Below are 19,035 nucleotides of genomic sequence, written 5' to 3' on the forward strand. Positions count from 1 at the left end.
AGACAGAAGTGAGCCGAGTAGGGCTATGGCTCAGGGACAGGGGCAAAGCTGAGGAAACTGGCTTTAAAAAACAAGCCCAACCCCCCAACATCTCAATTGTGTTGCACACAGCTGAAAAATCACCAAGCAACTACCAACTTCTGGGGTTTTTTTTTCTTCAAAAATTTCAATGTGTGCTGCCCAGAAACTCTGAAGGAAAAGCAAGCCCCAGGAATTTAACTCCCAAACATTTCTCACAGCACAAGGTTTGGTGACCGCAGCCCTGTGAACAGCTTTGCTGACCCCTCCTTGCTGCAGAGCAATGATTTCTGTCAGGGGGAAGGAGGGCAGCAGGAGAAAGAGGGAGTTTGTAATTGGGAAAACCGATTCTGCCTACCCTTCCTTCCCTTTTAGTGTTACAGGCTCTAAGGGCTTCCCTTATTTAAGCAGGTGATCAAAAATACAGAAAAGAAACTTTATTTCTTGTTTCAAATATTACATGCACTTTCAAAAATTAAAACTCTTTATTTAAACATCTCGATAGCATCTTGTCAGTTTGGAGGCAGCAAATAACAGACATTTTGGAAAGCATTTACAAAAATACATTGCACAAAGTCCTATCTTGCTTTTTTAAAAATAAGTTAGTGTTATTCAAAATATTCCCACCCTGGCTCCCTAATTTCAATTTATACAGGATAATTCTAATTTTAAATATGTAACCTATAATATGACAACACCTGTACATGTGTAATCTAGCTCCTCTGCGTAGGCCATAGGTTCTGTCTCTAGCTCAAGTGAAAAAAAAAGTTCTTCACATGGAGACTTTGTTAAATGTTTGAGGACTGTTGTGCAACATACATAACTATTTAGAAAACCAGTCAGCAGTTCCATGTGTTAACAGTTCATATGTAATTATAAAATGCATTATAACAGCAAGGTAAAAATTCTGCTTAAGTACATTTCAGGAATCTTCGATGTAGCAATCCTAAGGGAGGCAATAGGCAGTTTCATCTCATTCTAGATGGAAATGTTGCTTTTGAGAGCAAGACATCGCTCTTCTTATACCCGACTGAGGTTTTGGGGGAAGATCTAAAGAATGCCCGAGTGTTTCAATGCAGCAGTACTGAGCAGAAGTCCCTCTCCCAAGTGTGGAGTAGCAAGGTTTACGTCACGTCCCGTTTTCTGCATTCTCACAGTACAACATTTACTGAGTATAACACTGAACCAGCCTAAGAAATTCTTGTCCCAAAGAGATGACTTTTGACGAATTAAAGACTGTTTAATCCTGTGTACTAATGTTTACAAAGCAATGCAGCAGGCTTATCAGCTCCGATCCAGTTAGTCAGTACATCAAGGTCGTTTTGGAATTAACACTAAAAAAAGAACAAACTGGCCAAGTTGCTATGGTAAAAACCCTTAAAATAACTTCAGTTACTTATCCCTGACTTTCAGAGCAAGTCATGGCCACAAATTACAGCAAAGCATTCTCAGTCACTGGTGTTTAAACTAGTTTTGGTTGTGTTAACTTTCCCTGACAGTAATGTTTATTATATTCCACATGTATCAAAGCCACCCTTTTGGATCCACCAAAAAGGTTCAAACCTTTAGCCACAGTCAGTGTTTAAAATGTACCACAGTTAGCCTGGCACTGTAAGCCAAAAAACAGAAGAATGCAGTTAAGTCCTGGATTTAAAAAAAAACAGATTCCTAGTTGCAGAAAGTGTGGTTTATTCTTTTAAAAAACCCCATACATTCATTTGTAACAAAATAGGTGTTGCCTGTTTGTCAACTGGGCTTTATGAACCAGAGTAGTTTGCATGCATTAGTTCTCTCAGCATGGACACAAAAATATAAAGCTAACTGGCAGTTACTAGCTGAGCCTTAGAGCAAATAATTTTTTTATGCAGTTCTGCTGACAGTCTTCTGCCTTTACCAGAGGATCAATAGTTCTGCAGTATATATCTTGCATCCTCGTCCTTTATAGATTCCAGTGTTCTAGGCTTTCCGGTATATACAAATTGAGAACAAGATGTACAACAAAAACCACCCAAGCTGTAGTGCAGGAGATTATTCGGCAGGTTTCCCGTGCACTCTGAACCGATAAAGGCATGTATATTCTGCATGTCCCCAGTTAGAAAAAATTCTCAGTTCCACTATTTGGAATGCGTTTTCACTTTTCTCCTGGAGAAGGAAAAAGCAAACACACAAACCAGAGTTAGGTTTCTAGTATGAACGGGTGCAACTGAAGTTGCTTTCTTAGACTCCTGCAACTACCAACTTTTATTAGTAACCATATCATGCCTTGGGAACTTTCTGCCACTTTGACCAGACCCCTCCTTGCCTTACAGCTAGTTTTTTTGTGAAGGGAGTCAGACGCAGCTTGAAGCACACTCTTCGTATGTTTAGCATCTTCACACCATTTGTGTCCAGACACCACAAACCTTTCCTCCCCTCTAATCTACTTAGACCATAGGTTTTGAGGCAGATAGGTAGATACTTTCTACCTCAGTTTCTACAGTGCCCAGAAGAGTGAGGCCTTTCTTCTCCACTGCTCGTGGTGCACTACCATAGAAAATATGAGTATCTTTCTCCTGACATTTCAAATCTTATCATCCAGACTTACCATCAATGGAAACATCTGCAGTGGTTCTCCTCCCTGATCATAGATATACTGTCCTAGAAGCTTGCCTTCTTCTTGATATTCATCATCTAGACCCTGTAACAGGATAAAGATTTTTGCTTCTGCCAAATTTGAAGTCAAACCAAACCCAGAAGCATGCCTACATAACTGAGTTTCAACAGACAGCACCCAGAAGTCTATCAAACCAGAATCAGAATGTTTGCCATGTAACTTAATGTCTGTTCAGGCATGGGTCTGTATTTGAGTTTCCGGCACTGCCAATAGTTGTGCTATGCTTTATGTTTTGATGGTCAAACCCCTTAATTTCCAGGGCAAAACCACTAGCAGTGTACAATATAAACTGCTCAGGACAAACAAGAAACACCAAGGTTATAAACAAGACGGAAGGCAAGATTCAGATGCTTGCCTATCTGTTTAAGGGTTTAAAAGAACTAGACAAAAAGTTCTCAAATATCACAATTATACTCTGATGTAGCCTGTGGTTCTGTTCTGCAATCATGCCCACACAACTGTGGTGCTAGTTAAAAATCAAAGAAAATATTTAAGGTACGTCAAAGATAAGGTAAAGACCCAAAATGAGGAGGGGAAGGGGGAAGAGTGGAGGAAGGATGGAACAATTGGGGTGTATAAAAGATCTACACCAAATTAAAAAACATCATCTCCCTCCAAAAACGTTTATTTTCTCTTGCTTTATACAGTAGTAAACAACTTCCAAAATTAGTTTTAACACTTCTTATTCCTAATCTCAAAGCTCAAAAACATATAAGCAATTTTAAGAGCAATGACAGAAACAGTTTCTCTTCAAGTCATTATTGTCTAAGATACATAACACAAATATTCTTTATGCATATAAAGATCAACTTAAATTCAGAGACAAACTTACATATACTGAGAAGTTCCTAGGAGCACTGGTGATATTTCCTGTTGGTGAGAGTGTTTTTGGTATATGTTCCACTGTAAAGGCGGTTGGATAGATCTTCATGGAAAGTCTAACTACAAGATACCCCTGTGATCCTTTGAAAGCCCAGCAGTTTCCTGGATACATGTCCGGCTAGACACGAGGAAGGGGGAGAGAACAGGGTGGGACACAACAAAAATAGCCACAAGCATTTTGTAATGATTTACATTTTTTGTAAGAGTTGTAATGAATTCTGGATTATTAGGGATAGTCTCAGTAAGTGGCAGAATCTAATCTTTCTGGTAGAACTCTTCAAGAAGACAGCATATCCACCTGAACTACTGGCAGTGTTTTGAAGACCCACCTCGAGATTACTTCTCAACAGGAACCCTCCCAGTGCTCACACTTTGCATCGCCCAAGTCCAACGCACCACCCAAGCCTCCTATAAGGTGTCTTAATTTTGCTGGGAGTAGGACTTAAGCAGTGTCCAGGAACTACCAGAAAAATCCTACTCTTGGGAACATAGTTCAAAGTACCTGTGCCCCCACAGACACATCCAGCATCCAAAACCCAATCCAAATCAAAGTAACATTGCTGAAGTTGTTTACTTAGCCTTTAGTTACCTGAATCACCACTCTGGGAGACTGAGAGAAGTACCACAGAGGAATTCCGAAGAGGCTAATTAATGCTGTTTTGGTCTCATAAGTTTCAGAACAGCGAGTACTCAGAATGCTGCCACCTCAAAAGAGATATATCAGGTTAGCACAAATAATTACTTATTTCTTCCTGACAACTTTTAAGGCAGAGATTTGTACAAAGCTTAATGAATATACCAGTTATTTTCCTCAAAAAAAGCTATTAAAGATATTGAAGTCTAATAATTTTCTGGGGGTACAATGCTTCTCTCAAGTACAGTGTTATTTTAAGAACATGTTAAAAGTTCTTCATTTAAGCAGGCTGAAAAATATGCATTTTCCCTAGTGAGTTCAGTGGTGTGTACGCTCCACACAGATCTGTGGTTCTTTATTATCCAGTTGTACACATGCTTAGAACTGTTCTATCCCTGTCCATGCATACTTAGGCTGATATATAACCCCGTAAGCAACATGCACACAGTGCAGTAAGTCTAATGATTAGGCAACATAATGTTCTGCTAACCTTTAGTCTTCATTTCAACTTTTTTAGTAAATACCGTAAATAACAAAACGGTGTTTCCTTTACTACTTACCTCCAGATTCCAAGGCAAAATCCACCATACCGATCTTGTCTTGAGAGTAGAGTTTCAGTGCATTGTTTACAATAATCTGTGCTTGCTACAGATGTACACATAGAGAATGGAAAGATTTTAGTATCATCACCTGATAAAATAACTGATATATACACATATATGCATATAAGCATCTTTTTGAGATGCTGCACTCCATCACAAGTCCTTGAGAGCCTCTGTCAAGACAGAGGCCATTTTTAATGCAGGGTTGTCTGGCTTAAAATACAAATTCCTACTGCATCTTGACTGGAGTTTTCTTCAAAAGTTGCATTCCTTCCTCACCTTCCCAAGACCCTGAGCTACATTTCTTTGGTGAACTTGTTTTTTGGGAATTCTTCAGTTTTCAAGATAGCATATTTTGGAAAAAAACAAACATTTACAACAGGCAACAAGCAATGCTGTAACAGTACACTTGATAAAGCATTTTCTGTAGTTCTTCCCATTTCAATTAGCATTCCAAACATCTCTTAAAGTCATTAAGATTTATATTGGCAGTCATGCTCCACAAAACACCTATATAAATGGACTCTTTACAGTTTTAGTTGAACTTTTAGGAACTTAAACTCACTCACCGCTTCTGTGATTCCAGAAATCCCTGCATTAGCCACAGCATTTGTCACTACTTCAGATGTTAGTTTTTGGTTTGTAACAGACATATGGAGAGTAATATTCTTGAGGATCTGCAACTCTAGATCCTGCAGCAAAGTCTGCAGATCACTTTTGCTCACAAAATTGGATGTAAGCCATTGGAGAAGCGATTCAGGAAAGTCTTCTTGTTGATCACCAAAAAGCATGAGCTTGACAGATTCTTTGACTTGGGCATCCACCTAGTAGAAGCCATTAAGAATTACAAGAGAAATTATTAGTCTCTATAAACCATTAAGTAATACTATATATATATATAAAAAAATAGGCACATGTGAAACCAAGACATACGTTCTGTACCACAGGGAAGTCTAGCTTTCCCATGTGTTTTAACTACATTGACTTACAGCGAAATAACAGACCAGTCAGGTGTGCAGAAGAACATATGTGAAATCCAGATGCTTCACTGGTTTGGTGAACAAGACACAGCCCTAGCAAACTGTGCAGTTTACATTAGGGGTCCAACGCTTCAGAATAAAAAAGCTGGTTGTAACAGTTCAAAGGCAGCACTGTGGCAACACTAAGGGCAGCAGTGTACTTGTTGGGCCTAGTTAAGCAAGTTGCTTAATCACTCACAGTATGCTTTGATTGCACACACATAATAGCTGGATCATATTTGAGCATTATCACAAGATGGTATTTCAGTCAAAGTTGATAATTCCATACCAATACTTACTCTTGTATTTTGTGGGCTACACTCTAGTCAGAATTTATAAAAGGCTTCAAAAGAATTTAAGCCTGATTTTTTTTTAAAACAGCTCTCATATCACAAACCTATCTTGTTTTTACATGTTTCCTTTCCACATTTCCACAGGTTAGGCAAAATACATCAGTGAGAAAAGCAAAGTACTGTATACAGAACTGCTATTGAATCATATCTTAAATGAAGAAACCCTGCCATTGTAGAAAACAAGCTTGTCCAGTAAAATGTTACACACTAGTGGAGAAAATTTAGAGTACCACTACCTAAAACACTACCATTCTTCAAGATGAATACCACCCCCACATTAATTATTGCAGTGCATTTCAAGAAAGTTAGTGAACAAAATCAAGTAGTACCAAGTTTTACTGGGACAGTTACAGAACCTACTTTTTCATGAATGACATCTATTTTCTCGCAACTTGTCTTCACGCTTTCCTCAGTTAACAGCTCCGATTTCATCTGAGACAACTCTAGTTCTAGCTTTTTAACTTTGGACAAAAGTTGATTATGTTCATCATCATCTCTGACAAAAACAAGGAGTCAATAATTAGGAAAGTAGCGTGAATCATTTCATCAAATCCCAAAGGTGTGAGAACATACTTGTCTAATACAAAGTGCTCTCCCAGTTCAGTTATTCACCATGATAGACACTGTAAGCTTGCAGTTCCTTGAAGATGTTATTTAAGGCATACTTAGGATTAATATATTCAAGGCAAAGTATTTTGAAGTTGTGAACAAATCCAGCAGTAATGACTTTGGAACATCACCAGGCTGACAATAAGTCAAACATATATTAGATTTTTGGGAATTTAAGGTTTCTGGCAAACCAGTCAAACTTTATTTGCATGAGTTTGCCACCGGTTAGAGTGAGTTTCAGGTTACCTCACTTAAACCAGAATAACTTTAGAGGCAGGTGTCAAGTTGAGCTTAAGTAGTGGGTCACATATGACTGATACAGATCAGTGTTCAGTGCATGCTACAGCAAAAAGTATCAGCCACCACTCTAAAGCCATTTTACATTTAGATCCAACTGAAACGACAATTCAGCAAATAAGTGTTTCTTTTCCTCTTCCCAATGGGGAAACTACTTAATGAAGTGCTGTAGTTTTTATCCTGGTATTACACAGTACATGAGTGGCAGACAAACCAAGAACAGAGATGAAGGTTGGAATTGATACAGTTTAAGAATTTAAATATAAAGCCTATCAAAAGCAGTTACTGTATATTTCACTACGCAATTTGAGGAAAAATTCTAATGCATTTATAAGAGGATGAGAAGTCACTCATTCTCCTCTATATAAACAGCTTTCTCTGGTAAAAAATGTAGTTGCACTGTTCACACACTGGAAGTGGGCCTTGTGCTGACGTTGGGCATTACAGCTAAAGTCTACTGTAAGATAGAAGTACTCTTGCTGACACAAATTCTTAAGGTCAGTTAACTGACACAAAGAAAAGGATTGTTGTATTTCAAAGAACATGTATATCACCACCAGTTAGCATCAGGATTGAAAAAGCAAAATGTGTTTTAAAAGTGCTTTATACCTTATTGTTTTTGCTTTAGCTATGTCAAACTCCTTCTGGATGTCCTAAAAAATACAAAAGTTAGTTTTAACATATAGAAAGAAACACAAGTGACAGAAAGAGGATGAATATTAAATGAAAATGACACATTTTAGCACCACCTGTAGAGGTCTGTCTGTGTCCCCACACTTATATTTGTGCCTCTGTATAATAAGATTTTATTCCAAGTAGAACCTGCCTTACTGGTCAAGTGAATAATTTTTAATCTTTGGACTGAAACCCTGTCCAAGAAGGCAAAAGCAAGACCACCAACAAGTTTTGAGACTTAAACAACTGTAATAACTAGAGTAAAGCAAACTGGGGTTTCGGATAACCAACAAAAAACTTGGTCTATTTTATCAATGGGTTACAATTACAGCAAGTTAGCAAAGCTGACTTTCAATACCTTCGATTCAGCAGAGAGCTTCGCAAGGACGTTTTCCAGTGTCAGGATGCGCAACTCATGTTCCTGATGTAAAGTCAGGAAGTCAGGCTTAAAAAACAGAGAAGAAAAAGGTGGTGTGTTTTTTTTCCAAGTACAAATAGCATAATTGGGGTTTTCTACAAAGCGTAGTTTTTATTTCATTCTGTGTTTAAGTGACTTATCCTGCAGGTAGTGTGAAAAATTATAGAATCTGTAATAAATATAAAAGGCCTGATTCAGCAGTAGTAGGGGTTATACACAGGGAAGTTTACCACAAAACCCCTTCTTTGTCACTAGTCCTTCCTATAGTCTTCTTTCTCTGTATGAAAACAGGATAAATCCATCTGCTTTTCAGCAAGATAAGATTCTACTTCAGACCACCTATTTGGAATTAATTCTTTGACAGCAATAACAAAGGAGGAACAAATGCCAATGACCACTCCCTGGCATCTACTACCTATCAGTTAATTCTGTAAGAGAAAAGGAATCCTGAAGTCAAATTGCTAATAATCTGCATTATTAAAACAGAATACTTTGATCATTATTAGAAAGCATTAACAACTATCTTACCTTTTCCTCCAGTTTCATATCTTTAAGGTGTTGACCCATCACATTTTTTATTAGCTTCACTATTTCACTTTTGTCACTCATCTGGGCAACCTGATCTTGAAGATTACGGAGTAGCAGCATCACTTTGCTATATGCTTCATCATGGTGATGGCATCTGTCAGACACGAAGGCCATTTGCTTTTCCAGCTCATTTATACGACCAGAATCAAAGATATTTATGGTATCCTAAGGTATAAAGATATTTTTTTTAATATATAAAAATAAAGACATTTATTTACATTACCCTTGTATGTCAAGTAGTTATTGCAAAATATTGAAGACATGGCAATTAATAAGTCTTAAAAGATATGAAAGGTCTTCCTTAGATTGTTCTCCCTTACCTTTGGGGGTTGCACAGAGTGAAAAGAATCAGCCTGTGGTTCAGGAACACGAATAGAGTTATCTGTTCTCTGTATCCTATCAATTCTTGTCAAGTTCAACGAAGGTAATAATGAAATGAAGCCATCAAACCCCCAGAACCATATACCTAGATCAGGGGGAAAAAAAAAAGCAAAAAGGGTGTTTCAGAGAATTCCCCCTTAGGACTGTTTATATCTACAAATTGACTTCTTACTTAAGGGCACAAGCTACCTTAAGTTTGCAAGGCTGACATCACACAGTGATGCTACTCCAGACTAAATGAAAATTAGCATCAGCCAGTTTTAAAATTGTTAAGTCAAGCACTCAGTATTAGGGAACATCCATCAGTACCACTCACACAGCTGTATGGCAGGCAACTTGTGCTTACATGTATCATGACACATCCTTAACCTCAGAGTACTGCTTCTCTGGGACCTAGATCTCATTTGCTGATTAAGACAGGCCATGCTCACTGAAGGCAGGTGTAAATACTGCTTTTTATCTCAATGGAAAATATATTGCCTTATACCCTACTTACTACATTGCATAATACCTAATAAAAGTTGGAGGAAACTTAGGCTTCCATGGAAACACTCTAGCATTTCACAAAGATTACACTTATTTTTGTAATATCTTAGTGAGAAATGACAGCATTTTCTACACAAGGTAACTTCTTCCTTTCTTACTCTCCCTCGTACAGAGGATTTTGAATCCCCACTGTAAGTTGCTGAGAAGCTTCATCTTCTCTGCAAAGCAGCTAAAGTTTTTTAGGACATGCAAAGACATGAAACTGCTTTTCAGAAATGGCCCAGCACTTTTGGTAAATATTTTAGACTGAGTTTATTTCAAGGTAGGCAGCTGGCCAGGAATATTGTCAACTAACCAGTCTAAACAGCAGTATTTTAAGCAACTAAACCATGGTCTAGAGCAAAGGAAAGACTTGGGGATGAGCTGGTAAAAACTTAACTACACTTTTACGGAGACTGACAACCAAAGCAATCAGTGCGCAGCCTACTCTCTATGACCTCATTGCTATTCCTATGAAGGGAGGTAAAGCAGAATAGGACTTCAGGGCATTTACTTACTCACCTACTCTGTCTAAAGAGATCTCTGAAATGAAGTCAAGGGTATTCCTTACACAGCAAGGGGAAAGCTCACTGACTTACTGGTAACTTTGAAACCTTGAATTACTGCCCTGTTCACAAACTTGCTCTTTTTTGCTTCTGCAGCTTCTTCATAAACCAAAAGTTCAACTAAAAATGCTATTTTGGAACAGCTGTAGTAAACATACACTGATCCATATTATAATTGGTTCACATACCTAGTAGAAACAGGAGTGGGATAAGAAACAGCAACAACTTGTAGATCTTTGGAAGGCATCTAGAGAGGAAAGTTTACAAGAAAATACATTTACCATATTTTAATGTTTTATAACTGGGCAAATAATTTGCTCACAAAACAGTTTTTTCAAGGGATACACACCTTCTTAAAAGAAACACCTTGAGCAAAGACATCAGAGTAACAAGTTGATACCACCCAGTTCTAAGCAACCTGAACATGCCCGAAGCTCCTCTCCCTGGAAGACAAAAAGGGATAGTGTGAAATGTAATTACTGCAGCACCAAAGAAACCAAGCAGAGGGACATGCAACTGTGGCCAGGAATACTTTGCACAGCAGAGAAATACTTGAGTACAGACAACACATGCAGCTTAACATCTAGATATCACAAGTACGGCAGCATTAGAACATCAGCTACTCAACAAAATCAATAGCCATGCAAAAAGATGAAGTGCTCGTTTGTTATAACAATGTTATCTTGCCAGAAATTCAGTGTTAATGTTTGAATCCAAACACAATGAAGACCTCAGTATGCTTCAAGAAATGCACAGATTAGCAGCATCAGTTTTTGCTAAGAGGAATACCAAGATAGAAAGCGACTACCAAACCAAACACACCCCATTGTTCTTGACACCCCACAATCTGTGCTAATAACACATATATTCCCTCATGAAACAGTCTGGGTAGTCTCCCATTATGCCTGAGAACAGAAATATACCCTCTCATTAAGCATATTTTGGTCAATAAAGAAAGTAAAGTAGCACATGCATTCCACGATACAAAAGCTACAGCATAAGCACAGTTGAATTACTGTAAGTCACATACTGCAGATTCCTAGTTTGTCAAAAGAACAGGCAATGCACACACACACGGATTAGGATAGTAACCTGGAGAAAGAATGGCCAGCCAAAGTAGAGACAACACCTTCTGAGACACAAGCCATCCCGTTGCTCCCACTGTTCGCAACACATGAAGCATAAAGTAACCTAGATTATAACAAATTAACTCTATGTGGTAACATACATAAATGAATTTAAGATTCTTTTGCAATACATGCACTGACACAGACTCAATCCCCCACCCATTACACAAAACATGTAATTTTAAACCATACCTTTCAGTAATCTACGAACTTGGTTCTTCACTATTTAAAAGCAAAGCAAGCTGCTAATAAATATGAAGCCAAGTAAAACCAAGACAATTTAGAAATCGAATTCTCATATATAGAGAATGATCAACAGCATCTGTGCAGTTAGAATATCACTTTTCTAAAAATCAAAGTTTACGCTTTGTAGCACATTCATCTAACAGTGCCATGCTAAGTATAACAGAGAATAGCAGAAAAAGTACTACCATAAAAACAAGTTTTAAGCACATCATTATTTTAAAAGCATCTTATTTGTTCCAAGTTATACATGGAATTAGTTATGTATGTTCATGTATAGAAGAGGGAACAACTGAAAATTTTAAAACCTGGTGAAAGAACTAAATGATGTCTAAGACTGATAAATAATAGAAAATATTCCCTACTAGATGTTACAACCAGTAAATTTTCATTAAACTGAATGTTCCCAAGTATCTTCAGTATGTCAGCTTTGAGTCTCTTAAAAAGAACAAAAACAGCAAAAAACCCCAACACACTGTAGCAAAATGCTGTAACTTCAAGCCCACCGAAGTCAACAAATACATCCAAGACTAGAACTGTTCATTCTACAGAACAAACCAAGTAGTATACATTTAGAAAATAATCCTACATTTTTAGATTAGCAGATATGTCTGGGTTAATCTGACGGATTATAGATATACCAACCCAATATTTTGCAAAGCATTTAGGTGACTGAAGTGTCTCAAATCATTTTCCTTTGCTGAATAAAGAGCACTCAACAGATTCTTGATGCCTCTGTCATTCAAGCTAGGGAACGCTCATCTCAGGGAAGATTCTATCCCTATATAAGATTCCTGTAAAAATTGACTATCTCTAGAACAAAAATAAGATGTTAAAAACCCTTTATTCAAATAATCTGCATACCAATACCTCATACCTTGCTTTCATTTAAAGGCAGCTTTTCAACCTATCAAGCTATACAGACTTCCCCAAAGTGCAATAAATTAGCAATCTGCCTTGTTCTAACATACAAGGTGTATGCTCTCCTTACACCTTGTTTTTACTAATAGGTAAGCAGTCTGCCAAGCTTGCATAAAAGACAGTATCAGAGCAAGAAATCAAACAGGAAAGGTGTTAATTTTCTAGACAGTTTACACTTTTAATCTACTTTGATAGATGAAGGTAAAAAAGAGATATAAAACAATATGTATTATTAACATTGTGAGATTGTGATGCAAAATAAAAGCAAAAGAAAAAAGGTCCAAGTCAACCTGCATAAGAAAAGGTGTGCCAAATGGTCCTTGCTACCCTTTTAGCCCATGAGGATTGCATGTGGTCTGTGGTGTATATTTCAAGATGTTTCTTCCCCTTACAGTCATCACCTGTTGGTTGCGGTAACAATCGATTAATGGGATCAAGTCAAGATTGTTACAAGGTAACTTGAACAAGTCTATTTCATAGTATCAGTTATCAAACCAAAAACCACTAAGCAAACTTCAGTGGAATAGACCATTCTCCCCCCCTACATTTAAGTTGCAAAACGAACGTTTACTTTGTAGCTTCCAAAGAGTCACGGGGCATCTGATATTACTATCACAGCAACAACCTGGTGTACTGCCCAAGGCTAAAAGACAACATCAATCATTATACTTACATATTGACTCCTCATTTTCACCAAGATGGCTATCTTCTCTGTAAAACTCCTTTACATTCATGCTTCCACAGTAGTCTGAGTGAGCTGCAGCACATTCAAAAAGCATACATGGAATGTAACTCTCAAGTTCAAAAGCTTTCATATATGCACATTTCAGCTATCATATATGCAGATTTTAGTCAAACTGGCTTGGTTCACTATTAAAGCCAGGTTACTCACAGGAAACCTGAAAAATGATGAAGGAAGAAGCCTACTCTGTGCAATATTTTTTTTTTTTTTCTTCTTTCAACAACAGGGGGCCTTTTTGTTCAAAAACCTTTCTGCTTCTTTTCAGATAGCAAAGTTAGTAAAGCCCCTAACTTGAGCCCCTATTCCCACCATCCTGTCAAATAGGCCAATTGTTAAATATTTGTGCTGGTCTTACCAGAGATCTTAAAAGACTAGGAAGAGAGCATTACCAAACTATAAGGCACTGAGGCAGAGAGAACAGGAGAGAACAAAGTTTTATTCACACACAGAAATCAGTTACCTTCTGCCTATGGCAGTTTAACTTCACCCATAGAGCATACATTATAGAAGAGAAAGCACCAAAGAATTGAACATTTTCAGGGAAAACAAGATGTGCTTTAGAGTAGTGCAAAGTGATGATGGCAGTTTTAGTTTTGCAAGACAGATCTAATCAGGCTTTAAGTGCACAGCAGGCTTAAGGTAGTAAGATAGTCCAGACCTAAAGACATTGAAAAGTTAGGATTTGATACTATCACACCAAACAGTTTTTAAAAATTAACTTAAGTCTCCCAATTTAAACATTACCTTCTGTCACTTCCTAATAAAAAAATCAACACACGAATCTTAACTGTAACAGATCTCACATACGTGAATCCTGATACTTCCAAAACAGGAGGAAAGTATGAAAGGGTAGCACAGCTGAGATAAAGGGAGAAAGACAGGAGCCAGCCAAAAAGCTGTAGAAAAAGAACACCATAGAGCCAAAGATGAAGCCCCTAAGGAAAAAACCCAACACACACACTCTGCCTTTGTGTGGAGACCAAGGAAGACAACTGAAAAGGTACCTTTAAATTCATAACCCAGCTTCAGCAAAACCATTTGAAATAGTTGCACTAATAGTGATGCAAAAGATGCTGTAGCATGTTTGACCAATCGCAGAATCTTACTCGTGTAGAAATAGGTTCCTCCTATTGAAAAAAAGTGTGAATACAAATTATTCACCTATATAAGGTTGTACTTCTATCCTCTGGTGACCATTAGCTTGTAGAACAGTAAGGATGAAGCATGGAGAGCCTTTGTTTAGCCAGGAATACGAAACTTAAGCAAGCATAGTTTGAGAAGTCTGGGTGCACTAGATACTACAGCAAAGCTTTTGTAAGAACTACACATCCTAGGGAAAATGCCTTCAAGACAGAAAGTATGACTTCAGCAAGAATACCTTTTATTCATGAGAATTAAGAACTCTAAATAGCAATTAATTCCTTGCTTACAGAACTCAGGATTTCTCAATAATGTGAGCTGTTGATACTGATTTAGTGGGTCACAGGTCCCCACTACAAGAGACAAACTGCATTCTTACTTTGTATTTGAAAGGGTGAGGACTTTTCACCTTCTTTTCTCTGCCTTTACACTGAAGGAAGTTAGATACTGCAGTGGTCTGCCTCAAGTGCTAGAGACAAACACTTCTTCACAGCCATGGGAAAAAAGCTGCAGCCCCCCATACTGCTGCTTTCTTAGAATCAGCCACATTCTAAAAACCTGCCATATGCCCCTTCCCCCACCCTCCTCAACTTTAACCCAAACTACTGGATTAAAGTTCAAAGGAATGTACAGAGATGAGTTCCTTGTAAAATTCTCCTGTGTAAATACAAACTCAGGAGGACAGAAAACAGTTTTCATACAGAGTCACTTTTAGTTCATTACGCTAAGCCAACAGAATTCCCATCTGTGCTACACATTTACCAAAAAGAAATACTTGCCTCAAAGCACTGAAAAGCACACCTTATAGTCCAAACTGGTTTCTTGCTACTGAAAACATACTTCATTCAAGAATAAACACACCTACAGAATCCCAAAATTGGTTCATTTCTAATTCAAAGCCACTCAAGAAACAACTTCATCATAATTGAGGACTACCAAAAATCAAGAAATTCAAGATGCTATGCAAGAGGCAGACACAGTCAAGATAATGAAGACAACTTATCCATAGAATGGAGATTGCCTTGAAAGGCAGAGCCTTGTTTACAGAAGATTCATCTGATTTTGAGCTTTAGGAACATAGTCACTAGGAAGTTTATTTGGAATCAGGTTTTCCCTTTGGAGTTCAATTCTTCAAGTAGTTGAGGTGTAGCTTCTAAAAACACTCTAATAAGCTGCAAGGTTATGTGAGAAGAAAAAAAAACCAAAGCAGGAAGTAGGAAGGTATCTCTCAGATTTCTTGGATAACAGAAGCACTACAAAGTAACAACAATTCTGCTCAATCTTGAAAGTTCCTGTAAGGAAAAAAACCCAAATAACCGGACCACGTAGAAGAAGTTTCTATCTGAAAACCCTGACCAAAAACTGGTAAACAGACACATATAGATCCAATACCAGATTAGGAGACTCTTACAATCGTTGCTGTTGGAACAGTCCATTGCGTTCCACATGAGTCTGGAAGTATAACTTGTTAAGATACCACAGCATTGTCATTTTGAAATTGTTTAATTCCTACAGCAGCATTAAAAAGAGTTGGTAATTATGTATTAGAAGCTGACAAGTATATGAAGTTTCAACTGATACAGAAAAAACTATTTCAGAAGTTGATGTCTAGAATTTAGTTCTTGGTAAGTTTAGCAGGGTAGGAAAAGTGCTTAAATAACGCTACACATAAAAAATGCATCAACTACACCATATAGCATTCTGCTATCCAGATAAAACACAAGAGAAAGTAACTTACTAGATGTATGTTTCTGGCTCCTATCCCTAGAGTAAATTCTAGAAGATGGCACATGAGAAGGTGAGTATGCTGTAAGAACCTCCTTCCGTTCAGAAAGCATGCTGCAGTCACTGCAAGTGTAGCCATTGATCATCGTGGTCTGTGTTTCTGCTGTTGCTATGTCACCATTTACCTGCATCACTGTAGTACCACTACCTAGCAAACCAAGAGTAAAACATTCAGTGCATTGACATCAGTATTGCCATCACCACTTACCATTAACTAGAATGTGTGTGGAAGAAAAAGTAAAGTGTAGTTACCTTTAGGGTCGCCTTCATCATCAAGACCTTCAAAACAAAAAAACAAAAAAATTTGGTCCCAAATATAAGGCAGTCCCATAATCAACTACAATATCAGACATGAACTCAAATAAAAAGTCCCACTAATTTTAAGACTGCAAAGAAAAGCCACTTTGATTAGTATTTAACATATTTTGCAGTGTACCACATGCATAGATTCATATATTCAGACATTAATGTAGTACGGTAACAGGGGAAAGCATTCTACCACAGAAACAGCAGACAAAATACTATAAATGACAACTACACCTTTCCTTAGCTCCCATGTGGCATTAAAGCAGCTAATTACAAGTTTACACCATTTCTGTTGCTTGGTAACTACTTTGGTGCTACTGTATTCTAAGGTTCTGTTTTAAGAGCCAGGTAATCTAGAGTTTAGAACATGTTCTACTAAGATTGAAACAGTTCTTTACGTGAGGATTCTGGGAAGATCACAAACATACTGACTAGAAACAAATAATCTGAATTGGGAGATATAATAAATTATTGATCATCTACACAACGCTTTATGTGAACAATGCTTTATGTAGACAACTCCCACATCTTCCTTTTCAATGCAAAAAGTAGGTTGAAGAAAAGCATACTTGTAAATACTTGCAAAAACCAACCAGCCAGCCACACACAAAAACCCTCTCGGGAAATCCTGAAGTGCCACTAATTTGAAACTTTCAGATTAAGGTATATTAAATTGAAACACACTTCTACCTATAAATAAACAAGAAAACGCTTTTTCTTTGGCTTTTCAAAGACAAGTTACATGTTTACCATTCTTTAAAAACGATACTCCATGCACATTTTGAAGAAAGTAATGATAACAGATAACAATCTACGGTGTTCATCACAAATTGTATACATTTGCCTTGCACATTAACTTGACTGAGCAACACGTCCTGATGTTGACTATGCCTGTGAATCAAGTTTACACACTGGACTGTGAATTTCCAGCAGGCATCTTAGCAAAAGAGTAAGTACATGCACACATCTGAGGGCAGGACTGAAAAATGGGTGGGGAAGAGGGAAGATGCAGACGTATGTTTATACACACCAAGCCATAGTCTGCAATAGCAATGATTACCTACCCCAGAAATGATCAACTTCTGTCTGCTCTCGAATCAAAGATTCATCTAATACAGTGGATACCATTGATGCATCACTGGCATGGCTATTGAAACTGCTTTGGCTAAAAATGGAAGAGCTGGATAGATTTTTCCTTGGCACGTGTCTCACACTGCCAGATTGTTTATTCATACTTTTACATTGCTTCATCAACCTAGGAAACAAAGCAAAGACAAGTAAGACATTGCACCAAAGATGCAGATTTCTCTTTTTAAGTTAAATCTCTCATTTTATATTTAAAAAAACAGTTGAGGTATTTTAATACTGAAGTGACGGACAGCTCAAATCAGATTTAAAAGAAAATCCTCCCATTCAAGCACCTGTACTTCTGCAAAGACTTCCTTGTAAACCACACACTGAACATAATTTTCAAAGTATGAAAGTAAGCACTGGGAACAAAGAATAAAACAGTAGGTAACCTATGTTTGTACTATCGTGTTTAAACAGGAAGTCTCAAGACGCCAACCAATAAATTAACTTGTGATGATAAAAAATGCTTACTTAGAAGACTGTTCTCTGAAGGACGTGTTTCCAGCATAAGAGCTGTCACGATCATTTCGTGCATCATCTGATTTATTAAATCCTGCAGCAGCTAACCGTAAACTACGCCGTGACATTCTTGGTGAATCAAATACTGGATCTATTTTATTTTCAGTCTCAAAATCCAAAGCAGACGAAGAATAACTTGAACTGCAGCAAAATAAGAACAGCGAAGTTACTAGAGTTTAAGCACAAATTCCCCTAGTAACAAACATGCCCTTCAAGCTAGTCTAAGTTTCCATTAAAAGCAGTTTATCCAGGGTTATGGAGCAATTCCCAGATGATATACGCCACGTAACCCAAATAACTTAGAAGTATGTAGATATTCAAGGATCTCTTAACCAATCCATACTACAAGTTTAACAACTGAAAGCAAATCACAGTTAGAGAGAAACAACCACTATGGAAACCATGTTTGTGAGCCAGAGCAAGCAGTCATTATACAGCCTCAGACACAGTTCTTTCGGGACCAATCTGAGAGAGGAAGCCATTCATGACAGTTTCTTCACCATGCCTAAAAGCAAATTAAAAATCATGATGCGCTCTTAAGTTACAAAGCAAAGATTCATTCATAGTCAAAGTTTATTTTTTTAATTTTTTGTCTGCCAATTCCTTGTTCTGAGAACGAAAGATCCATGCGCCACGCTACTCTAAACTTATATCTCCCAACAAGCAGCAACTTCCCCCCCTTAAGATATTTAAAGGCTTCCCTACTTTAGCTACATTAGTTTAACGACCAATACTTTTAAAAAGTACTTTTAAAAGAAGTTCTCTTAATTTAATGCACATCATTAGAAATATTTAACTCGGAACAAATAAAAATGGTTTAGAGTATTTCATCCATTTTTCTGTTTCATCCTACAGAGGCAACTTTACATGTAGACAAGCTTTGCATTATTACCCCAGGAAC

At 37.5% G+C, this 19,035-nt stretch overlaps 1 protein-coding gene across 18 annotated transcripts in view; it reads right to left on the reverse strand.

Annotated features, from left to right (window-relative positions):
- Positions 1 to 440: 440 nt before the first annotated feature.
- Positions 441 to 19,035, reverse strand: part of SUN1 (Sad1 and UNC84 domain containing 1) — a 36,295-nt gene continuing 17,700 nt past the window's right edge. For 9 of the 18 annotated variants that reach the window (XM_074886269.1, XM_074886270.1, XM_074886275.1 and 6 more), the window contains 21 exons: positions 18,087 to 18,275; positions 17,549 to 17,739; positions 16,431 to 16,457; positions 16,132 to 16,326; positions 14,258 to 14,380; positions 13,185 to 13,268; positions 12,802 to 12,912; positions 11,313 to 11,411; positions 10,570 to 10,663; positions 10,409 to 10,467; positions 9,069 to 9,214; positions 8,689 to 8,913; positions 8,101 to 8,187; positions 7,677 to 7,720; positions 6,522 to 6,657; positions 5,359 to 5,613; positions 4,748 to 4,832; positions 4,143 to 4,258; positions 3,504 to 3,671; positions 2,603 to 2,695; positions 441 to 2,160 (listed from right to left, as the gene is read on the reverse strand). In XM_074886269.1, coding sequence (XP_074742370.1) covers positions 2,047 to 2,160; positions 2,603 to 2,695; positions 3,504 to 3,671; positions 4,143 to 4,258; positions 4,748 to 4,832; positions 5,359 to 5,613; positions 6,522 to 6,657; positions 7,677 to 7,720; positions 8,101 to 8,187; positions 8,689 to 8,913; positions 9,069 to 9,214; positions 10,409 to 10,467; positions 10,570 to 10,663; positions 11,313 to 11,411; positions 12,802 to 12,912; positions 13,185 to 13,268; positions 14,258 to 14,380; positions 16,132 to 16,326; positions 16,431 to 16,457; positions 17,549 to 17,739; positions 18,087 to 18,275 — 2,641 coding nt within the window. In that variant the 3' untranslated portion in view covers positions 441 to 2,046. The remainder of the gene's footprint in view (positions 2,161 to 2,602; positions 2,696 to 3,503; positions 3,672 to 4,142; positions 4,259 to 4,747; positions 4,833 to 5,358; positions 5,614 to 6,521; positions 6,658 to 7,676; positions 7,721 to 8,100; positions 8,188 to 8,688; positions 8,914 to 9,068; positions 9,215 to 10,408; positions 10,468 to 10,569; positions 10,664 to 11,312; positions 11,412 to 12,801; positions 12,913 to 13,184; positions 13,269 to 14,257; positions 14,381 to 16,131; positions 16,327 to 16,430; positions 16,458 to 17,548; positions 17,740 to 18,086; positions 18,276 to 19,035) is intronic. The other 9 variants (XM_074886279.1, XM_074886287.1, XM_074886282.1 and 6 more) reach the window with 7 other exon arrangements.

Source organism: Strix uralensis, chromosome 16, assembly GCF_047716275.1.
Source record: "Strix uralensis isolate ZFMK-TIS-50842 chromosome 16, bStrUra1, whole genome shotgun sequence".
Lineage (NCBI taxonomy): Eukaryota > Metazoa > Chordata > Aves > Strigiformes > Strigidae > Strix > Strix uralensis.